At 34.9% G+C, this 25352-nt stretch overlaps 4 protein-coding genes across 9 annotated transcripts in view; 2 read left to right on the top strand and 2 right to left on the bottom strand.

Moving 5' to 3' along the window:
• The window catches only part of LOC126849707 (uncharacterized), a 5027-nt gene extending 2696 nt beyond the window's left edge, over positions 1–2331 (bottom strand). The window contains exons 1-2 of one of the 2 annotated variants that reach the window (XM_050591833.1): positions 2201–2331; positions 432–526 (exon numbers count right to left, since the gene is read on the bottom strand). In XM_050591833.1, coding sequence (XP_050447790.1) covers positions 432–492 — 61 coding nt within the window. In that variant the 5' untranslated portion in view covers positions 493–526; positions 2201–2331. The remainder of the gene's footprint in view (positions 1–431; positions 527–2200) is intronic. The other variant, XM_050591834.1, reaches the window with a different exon arrangement.
• The window catches only part of LOC126849669 (E3 ubiquitin-protein ligase CBL-B), a 26672-nt gene extending 15089 nt beyond the window's left edge, over positions 1–11583 (top strand). Inside the window, 8 exon segments of the mRNA XM_050591728.1 lie at positions 2861–3007; positions 3099–3371; positions 3477–3699; positions 4030–4194; positions 7728–8004; positions 8322–8760; positions 8762–8979; positions 9130–11583. Coding sequence (XP_050447685.1) covers positions 2861–3007; positions 3099–3371; positions 3477–3699; positions 4030–4194; positions 7728–8004; positions 8322–8760; positions 8762–8975 — 1738 coding nt within the window. The 3' untranslated portion in view covers positions 8976–8979; positions 9130–11583.
• On the bottom strand, positions 10697–25352 carry LOC126849667 (peroxisome assembly factor 2). Of its 4 annotated transcripts, XM_050591724.1 has the most exons (8): positions 15978–16125; positions 14878–15144; positions 14601–14781; positions 14013–14453; positions 13687–13913; positions 13213–13615; positions 12561–12860; positions 10697–12461 (listed from the first exon to the last, which is right to left on the bottom strand). In XM_050591724.1, exons 2-8 carry the CDS (start codon positions 15040–15042, stop codon positions 11860–11862), a joined length of 2319 nt encoding a protein of 772 aa, XP_050447681.1. In that variant the 5' UTR covers positions 15043–15144; positions 15978–16125; the 3' UTR covers positions 10697–11859. The 4 variants fall into 4 exon arrangements, with proteins under 4 accessions (XP_050447681.1, XP_050447680.1, XP_050447678.1 ...); XM_050591723.1 differs by lacking the exon at positions 15978–16125 and adding an exon at positions 25237–25352 and having other exon boundaries at positions 14601–15144; XM_050591721.1 differs by lacking the exon at positions 15978–16125 and adding an exon at positions 16339–16424 and having other exon boundaries at positions 14601–15144.
• On the top strand, positions 16918–23535 carry LOC126849662 (uncharacterized). 2 transcript variants are annotated; one of them, XR_007687422.1, is made up of 15 exons: positions 16919–17061; positions 17193–17397; positions 17470–17666; positions 17744–17969; positions 18059–18215; positions 18295–18526; positions 18684–19428; positions 19550–20310; positions 20390–20556; positions 20786–21211; positions 21320–21495; positions 21584–21831; positions 22323–22586; positions 22657–22891; positions 22972–23535. XR_007687422.1 is itself a non-coding variant. In XM_050591703.1 (14 exons), the coding sequence occupies exons 1-14, from the start codon at positions 16919–16921 to the stop codon at positions 22829–22831; spliced, it is 4122 nt and encodes a 1373-aa protein (XP_050447660.1). In that variant the 5' UTR covers position 16918; the 3' UTR covers positions 22832–23535. The 2 variants fall into 2 exon arrangements, 1 of the variants encoding a protein (XP_050447660.1); XM_050591703.1 differs by having other exon boundaries at positions 16918–17061; positions 22657–23535.

Raw genomic sequence — 25352 nt, 5'->3', positions numbered from 1 at the left:
TCAATATGCAACAATCGCTTTCGAAACATATTGCAATTATATTCAGCGCAGGATAATATCAGTGAATAAAATTACGCTCATAAAACGATGTCCAATGATTATAATATCTTCTTAATTATACGAATAATTAGAGAATGCTTAATAACATTGAAAACTTATAATATCAATATTTCAAATCATCACGATTTAATTATTATTATAAAATTATAAAAGATAATCAGATCGAACGAGGCTCCCAGAAAGTTCAGCCAAATTCTAAATAATTCACAGAGAATTGTTACACGCGTTGCTTTTTTTTGGAAACGATTATGGATCGTTTCGACTGCGATTGGCATTATTTGTAACAGATTAGATTAATGTTTACCGCTAAATGAAAGGAAAAGACAGGAAGGGCAAGGAGAAACGGGCTGGATAATTATCAAATTACGTGCCTGCGAAATTTCGGACTAAGTGTGTAAGTCCGGTGGGTAGTATGAATTTTATAATGCTCATTTCCGGTATGTCGATATCGGTCCCGCTCCTGAAACTGCCGATATACAGAGAATAATATAATATTGTAGAGCGAGTTCTACGACTTTGAAAATGAAATATTCAAGAGCTCTATATCGCGATTATACTTTTTTCTCACGATCGATATTTAGTTTACGAGGACATTTGAACTAAATGTTTATACTCTCTCAATCCTTGTACGGTTAGCATTAATTTATTATTTATTGAAAAACTATAGTCAAAACGATCTTAGTACTAAATAGCATAGACTACAATTGACTTGTATTTATTGAAACACTATAGTCAAAACGATCTTAGTACTAAATAGCATAGACTATAATTGACTATTATGAGTCATTAATAGAAATAATTACGTAAGTTTTTAGGTTAATGAATGCCGTTTATCGCCATTTAATTATATCACTAAAAAATATAAATGTACGAATAATAAAAAAAAAAAATTTTTTAAAAATTGCGAACATTACAAGAAATTTTAGTCTCCTACGCTTTTTAAATATTTCTATAATATTTATAAATCAATAGAAGATATACAAAAATTTGTTGGCGGTGTTCTTTATTTGATAATCACATTAAATGATTTATAATTCAACAACAATAATAGTGCTAGTGGGACACAATCTAGCCACATCTAGCAATCGAGTGATGATTCTTTCGATTCTAGATGCACAAACATGAATAATAAAACAGTTCAAACAGTCATGCGAATCGCCAATAAAAAATGATGACTATGCAATTTCGCTGTGCGAAATAAGACAATAAAATAATAAATTGATGCGACAGAATATCGAATGTCGGGGACCCCCAATTTGTCATCCATTCAATTTACAATGAAAGAAATTTTATGTATATTTATATATTATATGTATTTTTAATGATCTTTTAAAAATTATTTTTTTATATAATTTTCAATGTTGGCTTTTTAGAGACTAATTTATCAAATCTCAATTTTTATTTGCTTTTAAAGAAAATTATTTATTGAAACGTTTGATCAATTATTATCAAAATTATATAATATAATTTGATAGTTTTTGGTAAATATATTTTGTGGAAAAGTAAAACTTTGTTTTGTACATTTAGCTAGAGATTGGGACCCAAAAGCAAAACAGCATGTCGGTGTTGATATTTTTCTTTATTATAAATAAAATAAAGAAAAAAGATGCGAAATGTTTCTCATAAAGAGATTGAAACTTCTACTTTTTTAATTCTAATTGTGATATTTTTTCGTCGCATATAAGCATAAAAAAACCATAGAATATAAAGACTGTTTAGAAAGCTTAACGAAGAGCACGATTAACCCGGTTATATTCTATTCAATGAATGACTCCGATATCGTGCGTTCTGTGAGAGTTTGAAATCGATAGCCATCTACCGTGCGCCGGTCGTAACATCTCACGGAGGTTCGCGACGATCAGCTGAGCGTTCTTCTCGCGAACGATCCTACGAGAGATTTAACTGCGAAGTTCATTTTGACGATGTTTTCGAAATACACGGGTTACATTTCGCCATAGAACGCCATTCAAATAGATCAAGAGACACGGTCATGCGTTGCGCCAAGTTATGCGCAGTAAATAGCGAGATGAAAGGTATATTTGTACATGAGTCGTTTAATTGAAAATACCTTGTATTATTCGATCTTAATAATTCACTCGGAATGACCAGGTTCTTAACAGCCTTAATCGTTTTAACTTACCGTTAGAAAATACGCGATTACACGCCAAAAGAATGCAGGAGAAATAATGCGTCTAAATCCTGGGAGCTGCCGTCTCGTACTGACTAGTCATCGCGACTCCGATATCGCGATGATGCGATGCGGCCTTTAGCACGCATGCGCAGTAACTTCCAACGTTTAAGCGTCGAGTTGAAATGTTGGCGAAAATGATGCAATTTGTAATTATGATTTTTATATATTATATGAATTATAAAATATAATTTGTGTATGAAGAAAACCGCCTTTTTTATATAAATACATAAACAAGGGTTCTCGCAACATTATAATTTTTATAATAAATTATCTGATGAATTTTGAATGCAATTTTGTCGAAGTAAAGATTGACAAGGATCATTAATTATAAGAAAATTTTCAATTTTTAATATTATTTTTATTTGGTTCTTGGTTAAAAGGCTCAAATTAAAATTCTATTAAAAGTTGAAATAATGTTATGAAAACTTTGTATATATTATAATAACATGTTACACATATAAATTATAATATGATATAAATTGCACATTTTTATAAATATTGTAAACATTTTTTATATACTTTTATGAGAATTATATTCACATTAATTGAACATGTGTTTTAATAATACGAAAGAAACAACATTGAAACAACTTTGATTTTTTTTTTCAGTACGTTAGTACCATGGAAGGTATTCAGACATGAATTGAATCAAGTACATCCCATCAGTTCAGGATTGCAAGCGATGGCACTGAAATCCACGATAGATTTGACGTGCAACGATTACATCTCCAACTTTGAATTTGATGTATTTACAAGGTAAATATAATTATTCTACACTCACACACACACACACACACAGTTTATTTAGTCGGAACAGTTTGCACACTCTTATGTTGTGACTTTCAAGGTTGTTTCAACCGTGGTCAACCCTCCTCCGCAACTGGAAGATCTTGGCTGTGACGCACCCTGGCTACGTGGCTTTCCTTACATACGACGAAGTGAAGGCACGTTTGCAGAAATATTGTATTACCAAGCCCGGGAGCTATGTATTTCGATTAAGTTGCACGAGGCTGGGACAGTGGGCAATCGGTTACGTCACATCTGACGGTGATATTCTTCAAACTATACCGCACAATAAGAGCTTGTGCCAGGCGCTGCTGGACGGCTATCGGGAAGGCTTGTGAGTATATCTTATGTCATTCAAAATTAGTCTGTTTGCCTGATCTTCGGGTTCACGCGCCCGTGAAGATTTTCCAAATATATATTTTAAAGATTCGATTTCCAGCTACTTATATCCGGACGGCCGAAATATAAATCCGGACTTGACATGGGCAGTGCAACAAACGCCAGAAGAACACATAAAAGTGACGGCGGAACAGTACGAATTGTACTGCGAGATGGGTAGCACATTCCAGTTGTGTAAGATCTGCGCCGAGCATGATAAGGACGTCAGGATAGAACCGTGCGGGCATCTTCTCTGCACTCCATGCCTTACAGCTTGGCAGGTAGCAGTATATAATCTCATCATGTCATCGTTTACTAGATTTATCAATTGTACACAATGAATGTTTCTGTAATAATTTGACTTCATTAACATGAGATTAATTTTTTTCACTTTTGCTTATGATTGTTTTAAATTTTACAATAGGTTTTATGTTTCCAATTTTTCTTCAACTTACGCAGGGTAGCATAAAATCAAATCTTTCGCTTGTCAACCGATTTCTGCTATTGAGTCCTAATTCTCTCATGCGAGAATATATAATAAAGAGAATCTTATAAAAAGAGAGATGGATAAGTGTATACATTAAGTTAATAAACGTTTGACTGGCTGCTTGCAGGATTCTGAGGGACAGGGTTGTCCGTTTTGCCGAGCTGAGATTAAGGGCACTGAGCAAATCGTCGTAGATCCATTCGACCCACGAAGAACGCATCGACCTGGAGCGCACTCGGCGTCCGCCAGTAACGCATCGACTCCCACGCGGGATCTCGATCCCGACACCGAGGTATCCGACTAGGAATAGCATCTACCTTCATTATTAAATGTGTTCTATGTATAACATCGCTCTCATTCTCGAGAATGCCTCATACATTTCATACGAGAATTCGCGATCGTATACACGTGTCATTTCGTAGAATTTATCATGACTGTACTTCGTATCTCGTGGCAGGTACGCAGTAGTATTAGACATCTATATGAATATCGGAGAAGTTACTTACGTTGATTTATTCCGGGACCAAAAGGGACCAAATTGCACAGGAACGTGTCTACATATATAGTTCTATAGAATTTGTTCTCTTTTTTTTACGTGTTCGCAAGATAAAGATACGGAGCGATTGCTCGATCGATCAGCCTTATCTGTCGCGCATTTTTGCAACTAACACTTTCAGTTTTTTTACGCCACATAATTTACAAATTTCATCATTACGTGGGGTCTCGCGCTCAGGTAAGACACGCTTTTTTCACATCTCATTAAAAGCTACGAGGCGACTCTTTTGTACGCTGGCCCATTACCGCTGTATATCATTACGATTATTGCGCATACGTAGCCATAGCAATTATATGATAATCTGATATAGAGATAAGGCATTATCGCATCGAGAGTTTAGACCGTGCTTGTATAACGTGTTAATGTACCAGCGAAGAAATGTATTAGGCATAATATATATGGGTTCGCATTCAGCCACACAAAGCGGGTTCATTACATTCACTTATTGACGCCGCAGAAATCTTTTTTTAGCTCACGAGATTCATAATGCATGTGCATATGCGTTTAAAAATGCTCTTTTTTTAAATATGTGCATACGGAAGAATGTTGGTGTCTGAGAATATATTTGTATATATTATTTCTGCATACGATTGTATGTGATTCATAGCAATGATATAGCCGCGTAACTTGTATTTAAATTAATATATATAAAGCACTGAGAGAAAGAGGATGCAGAATCCTATGATCTCAAGAAAAAATTTTAATGTTACATCATTAAAAATGTGCATTTGGAATTTTCGCCTGCCCGATAGAGTACGAGACAGATAAGCACGATTTGAAATTATTTTCCATAAATTAATGAACGATTAAATGATACAAAATTATTTTCTGTAATCTACAAATTTTAAATACTATTTAACAGCAACAGTGTGCACGTAATTTATAATATCATCATCAATTAGAGATAATAAATTACATATTGAATCGTTCACATTATTTCTTTCATGATTATATAGCAATGCTGATTGAGATAAGTTTGAATATTCGCTATCACATTTACATTTCTTTAAGTACTGTGATAACGAATTATTGTTGTATAAAGTGATGTTTATCAAAAAGAAAAGGGAAAAAGATACATAAACGTTCTATATTATTAAGATTCTAATTAGAGCTTCTAAGCGTTCACAATAAGAAAGAGGAATATATGCGACGAGATTAAGTAAAGTAACATGAACGGCAAATTCGAGAAAGGAGCTCGTTCAACATAATTATGTACTATCGCGAATGTATTGTGTACCTGCTGGCGGTAGGCACGAATGTAACGTCACGTTAACGTCATCATCAATACACGTCGTTTCCAGCGTTAATTATTTTCTTACATTAAAATATTAATTTATTATTTATTCCGTATATGTACTCTCTTGTACCGAAAAAAATAAAGTTCGGAGAGTTTTCTGTACTGTCGCGACCGATGCTGCGGTTCATTATACGTACATTTTATAACGCGAGATACTAATTAAAAACATCTTTTTATACGCGTTGCATAATGCATGCAACTAAAAAAATCCAAGTATGCAATCTCGATAAAAACTCCTAGCACAATTCGATATCGGTGAATTGTCAATTTAATCCTCTGTAAAATTTCTGGAGGATTCACTTACTTTACAGATCGTTACTCAATTCAGTTCAGCGTAACTTGCGCGTTCGTAGTTTAATTAGCGATTTGACGAAAAAGCGCTCTCACTGATTGCGTAGCACCGGATTAATTTTTCGTATAAACGTAATTCTAGCGTCTACGACCGCCGAGAATATCTACTATTCATTGTAAAATACTAGGGACTTGAGAATCATTTTTTTACAATAAAAATGGTATTATCATTATTACACATTCGAGTTACTTTTGTGCACATTGTGTGTATTTGCATACGCACGATATCCCTCTTGCTGGATTCTCCGCACGTTGCTCCTCCAACTCGGAACAACTCGGGGAACTTTCGAAATTTTTTTTCTTTTATTATAATCGTTCGCATGATCGTTTTAGTTTTATTTCATAACGTTATCTCTCTCCGCACACACTGGGGTCACATTGCTCTCTACCTGCTGCATGATCCAAAAACTAATCGGTAATAAATATCCTGTCCGGGAAGAGGGAGTAGCACCGCACATACAAGTCGCAGGTAAGTGGCAACAATATGCATTATGACCGTTCGATTTTTACGCTTTTTCGCTTTGTAATTACGCTCATTTTTTTAAACGTTAATATGGCAACATTAATAATTTTATATTCAATTTGCGACGAATGAGAGAAGATTAAACGGCACACATTTTGTCACTTTTCATTTTATTCGTAAAGTACGATGCAATGAAAGTCTTTTCTCTTTTCACAGAGACTTTTCTATCTCGGATGACGATGATGACACGCGGTACAAACGATATCTTTTATCATTAAAATATGAAATAATTTCTCTATCACGTCACCATTTTAAGAAACTTGCGATTAAATTTTCTCGGTCTAATAGATCCCATATTTAATGAATATACTGCAATCGTAATTTGCACAAAATTTTTTGAGGCGCAGCGGACAATTCATGATGCCTTTGTTCAACTGCAAAAAGTCGCTTTATAGAGAATTTTCGTTTATTCTTTGTTGGAAAGATAAAATAAAGATAGCTATCACTTTTTATGAAATTTGTGTGATCGCGATCATTACGCTTGTCCTTTCATAACTTTCCATATTATGAATATTTAAAATAAAATCAATTTAATTTCAAACATTGCTAAAAAAACTTCATATATACTGTAAAATAAATGCTCGGAAAAGTGAAAATAATATTATTACAATAAAAAAAAAGATTTTAAAAACACTCAGTGCTTACGGAAATAATTTATAAACGCGAAACTATACCTTCATAATTAATTATTTATGAATTCTATTTTAATACCTGTTTTTTTTCTCCGACATGAAATCAATTCTATACGCGATTTTATTCCGTCTTATGATATACAGAGTATAATTTATAAACTGCGCATTTTTCTGATTATTTTGTGTTGATGGTGGAAAGATCTAAATTTCGATGCTTTGAACAATATTAATTGCTTTGTGTTATAAAAAAAGGAATCTGTAAAATGATTATCATATAATAATTATCTCAATTTTCATTATTATTTATCGTTGTAATGAATTTAGATCGTTCCATTAACGATAAAAGTACATAATTAGAGTTGTCAATTTATATGATTCATCCTTTGTATAACAAAATGTAAGTATTTTCTCGTTGTACGATGGAATTCAGTGTTAACCAATTCTTTTCCTATCGTCGATGTTTTAGGACATAATGGAGTTGTGTAACGGCAACTGTGGTCTCATCGTATGCGACGACTCGGACGAGGAGGACGATTCCAGTCCTATGAATTCGCCGGTGCCGCCGCGGAGGATCGTCCCGAGTCCGCCGTTACCGCCTAGAAGACCTTCACCGTCGCCTACGCCGAACAATCATCTCAGAAACGGCCGTCACCTGACAGTGCCGAAGGAAAATGCTCCGCCGCCACCATCGGCGGTCACGGTGATATTGAATTACACCGACAATACACAACAAAATAACAAAGGTATAGAAGAACAGTCTCTAGAAAGTCAAAGAGAGTCTTTAGATAGTACTTAGTATGTGTATATATATATATGTATATGTATATATATATATATATATATATATATATATATATATATATGTATGTATGTATATATATATATATGTATATATATATATATATATATACATATATATGTATGTGTATGTGTGTGTGTGTGTGTGTGTGTGTTATATCATATAAAATATATTATAATATGTAATAAAGCGTAATGACTTTACGCAGAAATAAGTGTAAATCTCGATGTCCAGGTTCCAAAATTTTCACGGTGCTTACAGTTAATACAGAGGCGAGGTACGATATGCTGCATCGCGCTTCTTCGCCGTCTCCGGTACCGCCAATCCCGCCGATGCCGCCGTCGACGGCGGTGGCGAGGACTCATGGCACGCGTCGTCCTCATGGAAATCACATAAGCGGCACGCCGCAGCGACAACCGCAGCCGCCGCCGACGTTGCCAGAGAAGACGTGTCGCGTTAGCGCGACCAGTTCGGCAACGACGACTATGACGACCAATCAAGGACCCAGTAATAACCCGGTGCCGCCAGTACCGCCGCCCTTGTCGGCACCACGACCGCCGAAGACCGGTGGCAAGGAGACGGTTGGCATTCGTCCGGATCACCATTACGAAAACACATTCGTCATTTGCGGTCCGAGCCACCAGGTGGTGAAGAACCTGACGGCGAGCAGAGCCGCCGGTCTGAGAGCACTGATGATGGCGAGATGATCCGGGAAGCGGTGGCCCGGGTGGTTGTGGTCCGATGATCAAGTCCTCGGAATCGGCAGCATACGAGAATGTCAATGTCGAGCATATCACGAGACTCACGGCACTCGGTTTCGCACAGGACGCCGTGATCAGGGCGCTAGGCATCACTAGGAACGACCTTGAGATGGCATGCGACATATTACACGAGTTTGCCACAAAGTCTTCCTGACCAGGTATAGATAATTATATAATATGTCGAATTTGCTGAAAAATATGAAATGCTAAGAATAGTAAACATTTATAAAATGTACACTTACATGATTAAAGTTGTCTAAAATGTTGAATTTGTATTGTGTTTACATATATAATTAATCTAATCACAGGCTCGGACACCGAGGTCTCATGACCGGCCATACCTACTAGACGATACTTTTGACAAGGAGCACCCGCAGGCTCGTACAAATCCCACCTCTGATGCGTTCGCGGATACATCATCGGGCATTCGCTACATCGGCAAGGACTCGAGGACTGCGCCGTCGTTTTATACTTTAAAACGAATGAGACACACACACACACACACAGAGTACGGTGAGAAAATTACCGCGAGGAACATCCGCCGAATCAATCATTTTCGTCGTGGATTTTTCACCAAACAGACGAAGCTCCAAGTCTTCGAGATGCGAAGATTACGTTTGTGCGACAGATGTAAATATAGGCGACGATCGACCAAAGGCGATTTCCGGCTGCCGAAGTATTCCTTCACGATAGCCATATTTAGCGAGCAGTAGTAGTAGAATGTCCTTACATATTTTCCAAATCTAGTACCTCTCACTGGCGTAGTCACTATTATATTTCGTTCCTCGATATACTTAAGAATAAAGAATAATTATACATTAAATCGCAAAGAGAACTTCTAACATAACGTACATCGGGAAGCGCTCCTCGAAAAGGTCCTCTCGGTCGTCCGTTTTCCATATTTTGTATTATATAGCGTATCTCACCAAAAGAAAAACAACGAACACGCGGTCTGATATCGCGTCGTTCTGACGTGTTTAGAAATTACACCACTTACGAAGGCAATACAATCCGTTTCACCTATCCGTTTAAGATACGTTCTACATGGAGTATCGCTAGGCACTCCTTGCTCACGAGTATATACATGTATGACGATAGTACCGACCGAAAATACGTTTAGAAAAATGCCTGGTATCTAATTTTGTAATCCCTATGCATATATATCATTCTCATCCAATTCCAGAGTAGTTATATATATGTATGTATATCGCTATTTGATGTACATTATGTGATGTCCTCCATATTAGCGTTGCGATTAGAGTTAAATACAACATGCAAGAAGATATATCTTGGAGAAGATAAAAATGAGCAAACAAAAAACGATATCAGATATCTAAAATTGTTGATTTACATACGCTGATGATATCTGATTCTAATTTCTTAGAGAGATTATAGCTGAGATTACCTCCGAAATAGCCTAGTTAGGGCACGCACTTTCGTAAGATTTGGCACCTTCTAGATTTGCGCGACGGTTTTCGTTTTTCAACATATGTGACGATTTACGCGCACTTATAGAAATCAGCCTATTTTTTACCGAATGTGATACTTATGTTCACGTAAATATATGGCTTTACATCGCACTAAGTATTGATGTAGAAAAAAATATGAAATCGTCGCGCGTTCTATGCACGAAAAGCGACGCGCCAAATATCAAAAATTTACAGCTTTACGATGACTTTCGGTGCAATATATGTGGATTAATATTTCGATGAGCGTGTATGCATAGAACTTTACAGACGAGGCATTTATTATAGTACATGATTGTAACGATAGAATACAATCGAAAATGAAGATAACACATCGTGCAAAATAACAACAAATGATAATCATCGAACTAATAATGAGAGAGAGAGAGAGAGAGAGAGAGAGACGTACTTGGTCGAATGATGAATAAAAATTTATTATATATTCGTTATGCCGACTCGAAAGTATACGTATTGAGTACATACATACATACACCGAAACGTATCAACGCGCTTTACATTAATTTATATCTTATGCAGTAGATGCTCAACCATAATGTACCGAACCATTTTTCCCTACGAAAGGACAGATCTGGAAGTTGATTACTACCTCGCGATTACCAAAGGTATACACGATCTGTGATCGTCCGAACGATGTGTTTAACTCGCTTTAATGCATTTTAAACACATACACTTATATACAATACAAATGGGACGAATCATCGTGTGTAACGTAATTAATATATTTAGATATGATATTTAGATTTCTCGCTCCCGTTGAATTTCTTTCTTTCTGCGAAAGATACGCGTTGACGGAACGTCGTACTGTTCAAACGGATTACAGTTTATCCTATGCAAATTCGAGCAAAGACCATATAGTGTTTCAAGATAATTTGATATAGATATAGATATAGAGACATACCGATTTTATTCGCTGTCCTATTATGCACCTAACGCATCAACCACCACTCCTGAAAGAATATTTCAGCACCCTTCACTCGCGAACTTGACGAGTCCGCGAATTTAGCTGTCCTATTTTTCTACATTGTATATTCTGGTCGCTGTGTAATATATAATGGTCAAGAACGTTCACTTCAGAAAGGCATCTCGGTGTTCCGAGAATGGATAGAAGAATGATATATAGTTGGGTGCAATATACGCGGAGTAATATAAATCGATCATATGATAATTGAAGATTATACAAGAAGAATGTAAAGATTGACTCCTTCTTCATTTTAATTATTCGCTGTACAAATTATTTTACATACTTCTCGAAATAAAATAACATGTCGTTTATAATATTGCGCACATTATTTAATTGCATTTAGATTGTATTTCTATCCGCGACGGATAAACTATTTCAGAAATATGTATACGTGATATATCGATTGATTGTATTTAACTAGAATTATAAACTTTGGCACGAGATAAGGGATCAAAACAGTAAAAAGTCTACCATTGCGGGCGATCAATTCGGATTATGATATTCATCATAACTGAGCAGACAGCTCAGATCCTTAATAGAAAAATATTTTATCTTACCTGAAGAGAGAGAGACAAGTTTTTTTTCCGGAATTACAATGATGAAAGCTCTGTTCGCATTCTGTTGTACCTCTCTATCTCTTCGTCGCTAACAGAAGGTACTAGGTCGCCAATAGCGTCCGAAAAATGTCGTAGTTCTACGATAATACTATCCTTAATCGTATCTTTTTCTTCCTTGAATATTTTGCTTTCTTGATGCTTTGTGACAATTTCACGTACAGCGTTGAGCCATGCATTAGAAGAAACGGAATACAAGTCCGCACCGGTGACGTTATTGGGCAATTGGTCTACGACTCGTTCCAGTTCTCGTCCATTCTCCCGTAATTTGAATTTCCGCGTCTGCGCCTGTAAAACACTGAGCTTGGACGCGTAGTCGGAGTGAATGCCGACGTAGAGCATCTTGTCGAATCTTCCGGGTCGAAGCAACGCGGGATCTATGAGATCGGGCCTATTCGTAGCACCTATAATGAATATGCCACCGGACTCGTCGAGGCCATCCATCTCGGCGAGTAATTGAGAGACCACGCGGTCCATTACACCGCCGCTGTCGCCGCTTCTGCCACGATTAGGTGCCAATGAGTCCAGCTCGTCGAAAAAGATGATACAGGGGGCCGCGGAACGCGCACGTTCAAAAACTGCGAAAAAATAAGAATAGCTTTACGTTACTTTGCATTTAAAGAGTAAATAATTCTTTATTACATTTATTATAAAATTGCTTTCTTTTTCTGACGTACTTTGTCTTACATTTTTCTCGCTCTGACCGACATACATGTTCAACACTTCTGGACCTTTGATGGACAAAAAATGCAATTGGTATTCGGTAGCTACCGCTTTGGCGAGAAGAGTCTTTCCGGTGCCGGGCGGACCGTATAATAGTAATCCGGACTGTCCAAATCCAAAGGCATTTAATAATGGCAATTGGATTCTACGAATAATTTCGTGTTTCAATTCTGCCAAACCACCTATGTCATCCCAGCGAACTTCCGGCACGCGTGGAGCGCCTTTACTATCGGAATATATGGACTGCATATATTCTGAAAATATATTTAGTTATATGTATAGTATTATATATATTTATAGTTATATAGTATTGTATTGCAACACAAAAACATGAAATTTTGTTTTCTATCTTAATATATGACCAATACATGATTATATTGTTGCGCGAATAATTTATTATGCAATGAAAAATATATTTAACAAAATTTAACACTCGGTTTAGAAGATAAATCAAACATATTGTATAATTTGAGAAAATTTCATTTAAAAAAATTTTATTAATTTATCAAATTTTACTAAATAACTTTTACGTTTTTATGATATTTCTTAATATTTGCACTTGAAACGTTTTTTAATCTAGCTAAATTAATTATAAAGCAATTATACCGTAAGCTCGATCGAAATCTGTTTGCGTCAAGGTTTTAGAATCGGGCAGCATCCCTGATTTGCATCGAAATTTAGCCGCATGCAACGTCAATGCTACCAAATCCGTGAATCTGAAATCCGAACAAAGACCAGAGACTTTCGATAAATCCGCAGTGGTCGTTAGATTCCTGTCGGATAATAACCAAGACATCAATTCCGCCCGTTTATTCTGATTCAAGTGTTTAACATGAATCGTCTCGATAAATGTTCGTTGTAATTCCGCGGGTAAATCGGTTTCGTCCGAGGCGGCTATGATGATCAGAGGAAATTTTCGATGTCTATTAACATATAATGTGGCAATCTCTGTTGAAAAAGCGGATATAATCCTCTCATCCTTTTGACCTTCGGCGGTCTTGCCAAATATCTATGAAAGCGACAATTAAATTATAATCAGAAGCGCGAAATAATTTTATGCAACTCTCATCACCTACATACTTGAATATTATTTAGATACAATATGCACGGTACGCATTGCTGCGCATGATGTAACGTTATGCGAAGTTTAGCCTCAGTTTGCGCCGCTGTTACAGTTTGCACTTCTGCGAAATCAACGCCGAGAAAATTCAATCCCATTCTCGCGGACGCGAATTGAACCAGTTCGCGTTTACCGCAACCTCGCGGTCCTTTCACGAGGAATACCGGTCTTATATATAATTGTACATCTGAAACGATCGATACAAGAGAATAAAAGATATATTTCTAGAGCGATTACGATGTATATTCAAATACTATCCCTTAAATGCGTTCTAATTATTCCTTACTCTTTTCCAAGAACGGCGTAACGCAGGATACTAAATGTTCCAAAGGTTCCATTAAAGCTGATGGATATCTGCCTTCGAGAAATGTAGAAATATGTCTCCGCGGAATATAATCGTGGACTTGCGCCTCCTGGATGAGCGTCGACTCTCCACGCACGACGTAACAGTCGTTAACGCTATCACTGCGTCCATGATGATCTACTTTCAAGGATTTAACCGTAAAATACATCATGTAAATCGCTGGTGATCCGGACGAGTAAAATCGATCTTGAGCGTATTCCTTTGCATCAATCCTAAATACGTCATTTATACGTAAATATCGAGGATGTAAAAAATAATTTTCCAGCATAACATCCACCATTTCCGTAGCGCAATCGTACGGATTGGTAATTAAGGATATTTTCGCCTCGCTCGCAAAATCGACTACGTCATCTTCCAATGGCACTAAAAAAGATTTTCAATTATTAGCAATATTTGATAATATTCAATAATCAGTTACAATGTAAAAATTGTGAAAGGGAAAATTATACGGTTTTATATTTTAAAACATGTATATTAAAAATACATTTCATAAAAACTGTAAATATTTACGTATAAAACACGTTTCGTCCAATTGTTCAGAGTGAAGAGCGTTTTGCAAATTGTGTCGCATCGTTTCGGAGATTAAAATAGTGTTTTCAGTTACGTTAGCATCAGTTACGGATACGATCATCAATTTATATCTTGTCAACGAAGTCATCGAACATACGTGAAACCAAGAACTCGGTGATTTCTTTAAAAATTGTGCGTTCGCTAATGCACAGGAATCAAAATCGATATATTTACTTTGCGTATCTTTCAGATCATTTAGCATATGTTTAATAGCTACATCTGGTAACGTAATCCAACGAAGATTTTGTTTAAACATCCTTTGCAATCTACGATACAAATATTCCAGAAAAGCGTAGCTCAGCACGTAACGCGGATCTTGTCGCATGAAGGTGCTGGTTATTCCTCTTATGATTTTTTTGTGAAGCAATAGTGTAGAGAGCATCCTTCGATATAAATCATGTATATCGTTATACAATTTATAAAAAAATCCTTTATATCGATTTTGCAAAATCACTTTTCATCATGTTGATAAAATACATCAGACCTGAGATTGGAGAAAAAAAAACATTAAAAATTATTTGAATTAAAAACAATTTGAACAAATATTGTTTTTTTCAATAATTATAATGATTTTTACGTAGGATCGAGGTTTTGCCTTTATATCAGATAAAATGCAAAACGCATTTTATAACATTTTTTTATATTCCTGAAACTAGACGTGCGCTAGACATATAAAATATCTCATTTTTTATCAATAAAAGATGCGCGTAATAAATTCAATTTTAAAGCTCTTTATATAATAAAATCTTTATTAATTTTTTGTTTCGCGCAGCATCCTCTGCAATTCCCGCGATTATTGACGCGGAATTTCAAATAGTACTTCGCTTAAGAAATTTACATCATTGTCAAATATGTAAACGTAGCATTATATAATCTCTGTAAAAATTCGTTTTTTCTCTTTTCATTTTTTTTGGATATTAAAATAACAATTCTTTTTTTCAAAAAACACCTAAGCAAATTTGCTTCGCGATTTTCTAAATCATCGTGTTAGAGATAAATAATCGCAATTATTTTTAATCGTAGTCGCGCACGTTTCCTTTAGTTATACATGCGATAAGAGAGAAAAAGATAGATAGATAGATAGATAGATAGAGAGAGAGAGAGAGAGAGAGAGAGAGAGTTTTAAAAGTAGAACTCGAGAAAGCTCTCTGACATAATTCTCTTTTCGATCTCTCGATTTATCACAGATGCGCTATCATACGCTTTTAAAGGAATAAACAAAGACAGAGATATTTTGATGCATCAGAGGCATTCAAAATGCGAAAACGCGCCATCGCTTTCGTTTGCCATCCGGTTGAGCGTCACTGAACAATGTACCCAATTTTGTACTCCAATCTCTTCGGCCGATGTTACTATAGGAACAGTAGCGGCGTGTGGGAGACCCGTCCTCGAGGGAGATCAGGCGAGCGGGCCCCTTTGGGCGCAACAGCTGTTCTTCGGTAAATTTCGATCGATTGAAAATCTCGCGTTCGCCACCATAGACTAGTCGTGCACTGTGCGCGTCGCGATGACGTTGTCGATTCGCGGCTAATTTGCGACTGATCACGACATCACGACCGATTTTGCACTGATTTGACACGTAATCGATCGCGAATCGCGAGGCTCGATCGAGATTCCGCCACTTGCCGGCGTGTCGTGGGGCGACGCAATATTCCGAGTAAAACACGGGGGTACCTACCGTTGTACAGTACGTACGTGTACATATGTAGTGGAGAGAGGAGACAGTTAAAACCGTTGGTGGCGGCCGTTAATGCGCGAAACTAACCCTAACCTAATCTGTGCATCCGATAGCGTCCTTGTTGCAGTTTTTCGGAACGGAATTCGTTCCGAATTTAAAGATCCGGCTACGAATACACGCGCGGGGGAGTGTTGTATTATTATGCGAAGCTGCGGTAAGCGAGGGTGTTGACGCGCACGACGCACGATGGGTTTCTGAGTTTGTTCTCGACCACCAAGTGTGTCGGGTACTACTTGCCTTGCGAATTCGAAGAAATTGATGTCGCGAATGCGATCCGGTAATCCCGACGGGGAATGCATGTATAAAGTCGCCGACGCGTTCTCTCGCTCATATCATGTACATCGCGGTGCTCTAATTGACAGTTGTTAAGTAAAGGATGTTTACATTTTTATATGTGTACAATCGTATGATCAATTGGGATGCCGCTGAATATTCTTTATTACTGTTTGCGTTAATTGTGGAACTTTTTGTTGTTTTGTCAGTGTATAAGGAAGTCTCTGAGCGATAAACGACAGAGTCAATGATGGATCCTGCGACAGTGATAACTCTCTGCAAAGAGAATATCCAGCCGTTAAGGTACGGGCGGAATGTCACGCAATTGGGAACCGCATTGAGAGCGCAGGAAGACGCGGATGCGCAGCAGTTGTTACTACAGGAAAAACAGTAAGTGCCTTCAAAAAGTTAAATTTAATGATCATTATAATTCTCTCTTTCATAGAAATTAATATGTACAATAAAACAAGAAATGCATAAATTTCATTAAATTATTAAGAGCGATTTATATTTTTATTTAGAATGTATGAGGATGCAATTAAGAATTACGAAGGAGATGATCCTCTGGAAAATTGGTACGATTATATTCTCTGGGTAGAACAGAGTTATCCAAAAAGTGGGCACGAATCCCATATTGGAAGATTGTTGCAACAGTGTCTAGCGATATTTGAGAAAGAGACCAAATATCATCAAGATCGTAGATATATACGTTTGTGGATTAATTATGTGAGTAATCACCTTATACATAAGTGTAATTATACAGGTATATATATATTGATGCTAGCTTTATGCTTTTAGATAAGTATGCAGAAAAATCCATTAGAATTATACCAATTGCTGCATCGCAATGGTATTGGAACTAGAGTGGCGGACATGTACAGGGCCTGGGCTTTCGAATTGGAACAGAACGGGGATGATAAACGAGCGGATGAAGTTTATTTTATGGGACTATCTGTTCATGCAGAACCATATGATGAATTGAGTCACGCTCATCAGTATGGATTGTTTCTTTTTCCATAACAAATTATCCTAAGGATATAATGGATAATAAAACTTTACATTCTTTTCATAGAAATTTTCAATTTGCTGTGGCGCGTAAAACACTCGGTCGTGAAGAAAGAAATGATGTTTTGTTGTTTGAACAACGTCAGGCTTTCAGTTCGTTAAGAGCGATAAGGGCCGGTAAAAGAATCGGCAGTATACGAACAGGTCATCGTGTTCGCGAATATTATCCTGGCGTTGTGCCCCAAATTTCAGCTTCTAATACAAAACCCAATTCTAAACTACAAATATATCAAGTGAGACATGTCTATCGATAATAGCTCTAGTGCAATGTAACTTGTATGTGTTTTAAAAATATGTTTTGCAATAACATATTATGTAATAGGATGACACACCTGGAGAAATAAAAAGCTCTAGCATACTGGATCATGTGCCTATAGAGGATTCTGTTCATAAAGAGAATACCATCAAGCCTGGACCATGGAATAGTGGAAACAAGAAAGGTCCATTAATAGCTTCTACTATAAAAACAGGCTTTAAAAGTAAGGATAAAAATAAAATGGACTAAATTAAAGTAATATATTATTGCATAAAATCAAAATTTATTTTTTATGTTTTTAGTTCATGAAGATCAAAGTGATGATGCTGACATGGAGAAAATTAAATTATTCCCAAATCATATAGCTTTTTGTGATGGTAGTAAATGTCATGATAATTTAAGAGTGCCAGTATATGTAGCAGATGCAATAGATCCAAATATTGTACAGAAACCACATTATCCCAAAGAGCTAGTTTACACTGATAATGTCGATCGTAGTATGGAAGAGATTAGAGCACAACTTTATTTTGAAAGGTATTGTTATAAAAAGAAATAAACATGAAAATCATTGGCGTATGTTTATCTTATAAAAATGTACTTTATTATTTTTGTCATTATATACTACATTACATTATGTAGTATATTGCTAATTAATGCATATAATAATTACATAATGTGATTTTGTATGCAGAAGAGCACAACTTTTGGAAAATAAACATGAAATATCGATGATTTGTTTACGCGAAACTGATGGTGAATCTCAACCTCAATTGAGCAATTACGAGAATCTGTATCATTTACAAGAAATAGAAGAGCAGAAACTTAATCATCAAAGAAGAGAAGCTGAGATTAGTAGACAGAGACTCCAGGCCGAGCAACAAGAATTACAAAGACAGCAATATGAAATTGAAAATCAGGTTCTAGAGACACAACGACAAGAAGCGGAACGAAGAGAATTGGAAAGGTTAGAGGCTGAGAAACTTGAGGCGCAACGAATAGAAGCGGAATTAAATACACAGCGCAAATTACAATCGTCGAATCAATTTATACATCAACATCACACTTTATCCTTGGCCGCTGATGCCGAGGAGCATCTACTCGGACAGAGTCTTACCGTAAACACGAAGGAAGCTATTTCGGTTGTACAGGGTCTGTGGCAATCTCCGGATACAACTATGCGCTTTCGTAATCATCCCGTGGCACCTAGAATAGTGGATTCAAGAAATAAGTTGCCATTCGATATACACATGGATAGCTCTATGACACAACACGCAATGTCTAGTAATAAGCTTCATCATCAGGGATATAACATGCAAGTTTATAATGATCAAGAGAATCATCAGAGTTATCATGCGCAACATCATAGTTACTCGGACCAAGAACAACATGTTGGATATGCAAATCATAGTTTGCAAAACAGTTATTATCAGATTCAGGTATAGACAACATTTGTAAAATAATGCTTTATTCTTCTACACTACAAATATCGGATATTGTATAAGTCTAAAGTAACGAAATATTTAGATCTGCAAAGCAATAAAATCTTATTGATTGCAGCAACATCATGATCATCAAGCGCAACAGTCCCAGCACCATCCTCGGCAGCACCACTCCCAACATCATCAGCAGCAGCAGCAGCACCAAATGATTTCACCACATCAGCAAATGCACAGTGTGCATCATCAATCCCTCTCTCATTCGCAGCATTTGCAAGCATCTCATGGTCAAATGCCGCATCATCAGCCACACATTCATCATCATCAGTCTTCGCACAATCAACATATCTTGCATTCTCAGCAACCGCAGCATCAACATATGCAGCATATACAGCATCCCGTTTACGGTAACATGTTGCCTACCGACATCGGATATCAACAATATCCGACGTCAATGGAAGCTCCAGCTATGCTGCAACAGGATATAGAGCCACAGAAACAATTACATTTCTCGCCGTATAACGATCCGGACATTGAACCGAGCAAACCATACAGAATGCCACCCGAGTTACCATACATCAAGTCGCCTGGAATGAATCGTAAAGATATCAAATATCTCGAGAGTGCGGAGGACAAAGAGAACGCTATCGTCGTAGATTACAACGGTCCACTCGAAGAAAATATGATACCCAAATTAGATGAGAATAATCTGTATATTGATGAAAGTCTAGGTATAACTCCTCTTTCGACCATCAATGAAACATGTTATACAGAAGCCTTTAACACGCACTTAACAACTTCTACGCCAATGACTAATCATTTCAAGCCATCCTACAGAATGAAAGATGATCTGCAATTTCCAAATCAGAATGCTATCCAACCGTAAGTATCAATCTGCTTGTGATTTTTTTTATAGCTACATATTGAAAAATATAGCTTGAACTTTATTTATGTTGAATAGAATTGCGGAAACACCTAATGCAGAAGGTGATGATAAATTGAGTGTAATATTGGAATCCACACGGGAATATGTTTCAAGCAGTTCGGGTAGTACTAAAACTACTGGTTTGACTTTCGGATTAACGAGGGAAGATATGGCTCCTATTAAAGAACAATCTGTGGACACAAGTATATATACTATCTTTATTATATATAATAATCACATACATCATTTATTTTTTATGATTGTTTTTAACATAAAATATACATTTAAAAAAATTTTTTTTTTTTTAATTTGAATTATTGATTGAGCTTTGTCTTTAATAATTGTCTTTAATAGTATTAAATGTCTTTTTGTACACAAAATCCTTCTTTTTATTGAAGAAAAATAAGAATTTTTTAATTTTTATATTTAAAGTTGAAGATGAGGAATCAAACGAAGCCCTGCTGTCTACGAATCAACTTTATGAGCAAAAACTACATGCCCAAATTCAAGCTGTTCACGCTCAAAGTCCGCGTACAGTACAACGAAATGTAGATCAGATAACATCTGAGATACAGAACAATTGCGATTTGAGAAAGTCTATAAATTTACAATTTAATAATGAAGAGGAAAATTCAAAAAAGATCAATACTATGGATTGTGAGGAACACGAACCTATGGAACAAATAGAGGAAGAGCTGCCTTTTGAATTCCCTTCGAAAGATATAAATCCATTTGACAAAAATCTGATTGCTGGCCTATTGAAGAAAATTAAATTTCCACAATCTCAACATGCAGATGGATATACAAAAATAGATACCAATTTAAATAAGCTAGTGCCTTCTACCATGATTACGCTCGGTCGGTATTTAACTTTCACGATTAAAAGATTTTTATATGTCATATCATTGAAATATATTTACAAGCAACTTTCTTTTTCTCATACTTGCGCTTTTCATGATTGTGCAGGCACAGAAGCGTATGATTTAGAAAAGTGCCTTGGGAAAGGAATGTATGGAACAGTTTTTAAAGCAGTCAATTTACAAACAGGTGAAACCGTTGCCCTTAAAACGCAAAAGCCCGCTTGGATTTGGGAATATTATATCGTAAGAGAGATAAAAGCGCGTCTTACAAATCCACATATGGTATTGTATAATATATGCATTTTTTATTATTAACGCACCTATAATATCTTATTTTTTTCCTTCTATACATGCTAATATATTCTTTCAGTTACGCGGTTTTATGGATGTAACAATGGCCTATGTGGCCAACAATGGAAGTGTATTAGTTTCAGAATATTCTAAATTTGGAACATTATTAGCAGTGACGAATCAGATAAAAATCGCCACCGGCAAACCTCTGATGGAGCCTCTAGCTATTTTTTTTACAATCGAAATGCTTCAAATCGTGGAGTACTTACATAATTGCCAAATAATACATGGAGATATAAAGCCAGATAATTTTTTATTAATGCGACTGTTAGTATTACTTTTTATATTTTTTTATTGGAGATAAAGTTATTAAGAATTGTTATATGTCACTCTTAATCAGGTTTAATAACGTCCGCAATTGTAAAATTGGCCAATCACAGCTATTCTCTGAAGAATGAAATGACTGTGATTGACCAGTCTTACAGATGTTATTAAATCTGATTAGGGGTGATGTGTAAACGTAGTCATTGATTACTTAATATATACATAATGTATAATTTTAATTTTTAATATTAAACTCATGCAAAATACGTGAAATTGTTAAGAATATACTAAAATAATTCTCATGAGAATCTATTACATGAGACATCATTTTCATTAAAGAAGAGTTTCATTATTTAATTGTACAAAAAATATTCTAAAAATAGAAAGATTATCTCTAATAAAATATATATACACATAAATAGCTAATAATTGCAAGATTTAATCTCTATGTGTTTATTTATGTATTATCTCTATATGTTTATGATCATTGACAGACCTACGCAAGATGTAAGGCCAACAATACAATTGATAGATTTCGGATGTAGTATAGATATGAAATTATTGCCGGAAAATACAACATTCACTCAAGTCATAAAAACGGAAGACTTTACGTGTATCGAAATGCAAACTGGAAGACCATGGACATATCAGACCGATTTATATTGTCTAGCGGCGACCAGTCATTGCTTGCTATTTGGCAATTATATGAAAGTATCTAACGTAGGCGGCCGTTGGTTTATTGCCTCGAAATTACCAAGGTATGTAAATAACAAGTGTATATTCATATTGTATAATGAGAATTAGCTATTTCCTTTTTCTTTATTACAGGTATGCTAAAAAGGATGCTTGGGAACAATTTTTCACAGAACTATTAAATATCGAGTGTTGTGAGAAAATGCCCAATTTGGCAAAATTGAGAAATATGATGGAGGAAACGCTAGCAAAGATGCCGGAGGCGCAAACGAAATTTCGGACTTTTGTCAACATTCTTAACAAACGATAACGCTTGCTATATCTGATGATATGTACCAATGTGTGCACATATTTAGTAAAGAACCAACGTGTAATAAGAGACATTAATGTTATTGTGCTATTTATTATAAAAAGTTAATATTACAGTGATAAATATATGTATCTACACAGTTATAACACACACGAAATGCACCTTATGGCCTGCTTCGTGGAGGCTTTATTGATATTCGTGTTGCTTGCACATAATCAACGTTATTAAGGACCACTGTTGTAAGGAGAATTTGACCCTTCACAAATGTTTCGGAAACTTACGAGGTATGTAAAGATTTATATGACAGAGGGATTTTTTGGAAATGTATCTAGTTATCTCTTACAACATTATATGAGTTTGCTACATAATATTTGTATAATACAATTCAACGCAAAATTTTACAAAAAAAAAATTGAATCTGTAAAAATGGATAGTACAATATGGGTATGATGTGATGTGGTATTTAATTCGTTCAATTTGCAAAGATAGTATGCAAAAGTGCATGTGTATCAAGAAAATATATCTGATTGTGAGTACCTTGTATAGATAATTAAAATGTATATGTAATTCTTGTATATTTATAACAGACTTTAAACTTTCAAGCTAAAATGATTTTATTTCAATTAATATCGAGACGGATTCGTTTTCAAATATTCTCTCAAGAATGTACGAAAATATATTGCATAAACAATGTTAACTGATTATCTTAGACGATTTTTCTCTTCTTCTTCCATCTTGTTCACTTTTAATTATGTAAAGCAGTGATAATTATAATATATCATATATTGTCTAAAGCGAGGCCAATTTTTTTATCTGAATATGTGCAGGCTTGTTTTCGAATGTCCACTAAACAGGCCTTTTATGTATTATACTTTTTATATAAGTTAGATTATATATATATATATATATATATATATATATATATATATATATATATACGCGCGCATAAATATAACACGATCAATGGAAATTTCCAATTTATGTGTTCTAATAGTAGATTTTATAAAAATATACAAGGACTTTGGGTTGTCTAAAAATCGTAAATATAAATATAAATTATATGTTTACACATATCGCTATATAGTACATGTTAAATCATATAATCGACAACCTATTGTTCTTGCTTTTGTGGGAATTTATGAGAATATGCCTTATCTCTTACTTTAATGCAACTTGAAAACAAGATAAGATCCCGTACAAAGCTTTAAGATTAAAAAAAAATTAATTCAGACATTGTAGAATACAATTATTAAAATTAACATCAAGATATGGATATCCTGATTTATCTTTGATAATTACAAAAACTGTATGTTACAATATTATAATCTATATCATGACTTTATAAAATCACATACATTTTTACCTATATATATATATATATATATATATATGTATGATGTTGTGTGATATGTGATTATGCATACATACATATATACATACATACATATCATACATACATTCATACATACGTACATACATACATACATACATACATACATGCATACATACATACATGCATGTACATACATACATACGTCATACTATACATACATGCATACATACATACGTACATATACATACATACATACATACATACATACATACATACATACATACATACATACATACATACATACATACATACATACATACATACATACATACATACATACATACATACATACATACATACATATATACTTACATACATACATACGTACATACATATATACATAATATATATATATATATATATATATATATATATATATATAAAGAAAAATATTTGCAGAAATATTACATACGAAATTAAAGAATTTCCAGTATTATACAAAGATCCTTGTTATTCGACAAATTACTATTAATATAATATTCTCTTTAATAAAAAAACAGTTGATTTTGCAAGTGAATATAAAGATTATCATTATTACTTTATGCATTATGTTAAATGTTTTTTGTTTGATCAAATAATATTCTCGAATTTTTAACGTGTAATTAAGTACATAATATAATTTATATTTAAATAGCTTAATTAAACTTATTTCAAAATATCTATTTCTAAATATACAGTATTTGCACTTGACATGATATTATTACTTATGAAATAATCTGTAACAAAAACTAAAGAGAGCTATGTTTTTAATGATTATTTTATAAATCAAGAGGCTTTTTATGAAAGTTTAGAAAGAATCTTTTTTATTGCTTTTTTAAAACAAAAATATATTTAAATATCTTATTGGGGATAGTCTAAAATGTGATTGTTGTGTGTTCATCCATGATATAAAGATAAGAAGTCTAATAAAATAGTAGTAATAATATTATAATCACAAGAGTAATCGATTATAGAAACTAACAGTTTAAAATTATTCTGCGATATCGATGTATCTAAAGTATGTTTTACTCACAGAATCGGAGAGAATTCGGATCAGCAACAATATTCCATTTAAAAACAAAGTCGTCCAATTTAAATCATTTGATTTGAATCTTTGCGTTCTTCCTTGAATTTGATGGTGATATTTAA

The sequence above is a fragment of the Cataglyphis hispanica genome, chromosome 5, assembly GCF_021464435.1.
Source record: "Cataglyphis hispanica isolate Lineage 1 chromosome 5, ULB_Chis1_1.0, whole genome shotgun sequence".
NCBI classification, from domain to species: domain Eukaryota; kingdom Metazoa; phylum Arthropoda; class Insecta; order Hymenoptera; family Formicidae; genus Cataglyphis; species Cataglyphis hispanica.
This window is presented reverse-complemented; position numbering and strand designations above follow the sequence as displayed.

Coding starts and splice junctions, on each gene's coding strand:
- LOC126849667 (XM_050591723.1), bottom strand. CDS start 15,042: ATGCTCTCTACACTATTGCTTCACAAAAAAATCATAAGAGGAATAACC. Junction 13,914..14,012: donor TACGCCGTTCTTGGAAAAGA/GTAAGGAATAAT, acceptor CGATCGTTTCAG/ATGTACAATTATATATAAGA. Junction 13,616..13,686: donor TGTATCTAAATAATATTCAA/GTATGTAGGTGA, acceptor TCGCTTTCATAG/ATATTTGGCAAGACCGCCGA.
- LOC126849662 (XM_050591703.1), top strand. CDS start 16,919: ATGATGGATCCTGCGACAGTGATAACTCTCTGCAAAGAGAATATCCAG. Junction 20,311..20,389: donor AATCAGAATGCTATCCAACC/GTAAGTATCAAT, acceptor TATGTTGAATAG/AATTGCGGAAACACCTAATG. Junction 21,212..21,319: donor TTCTACCATGATTACGCTCG/GTCGGTATTTAA, acceptor ATGATTGTGCAG/GCACAGAAGCGTATGATTTA.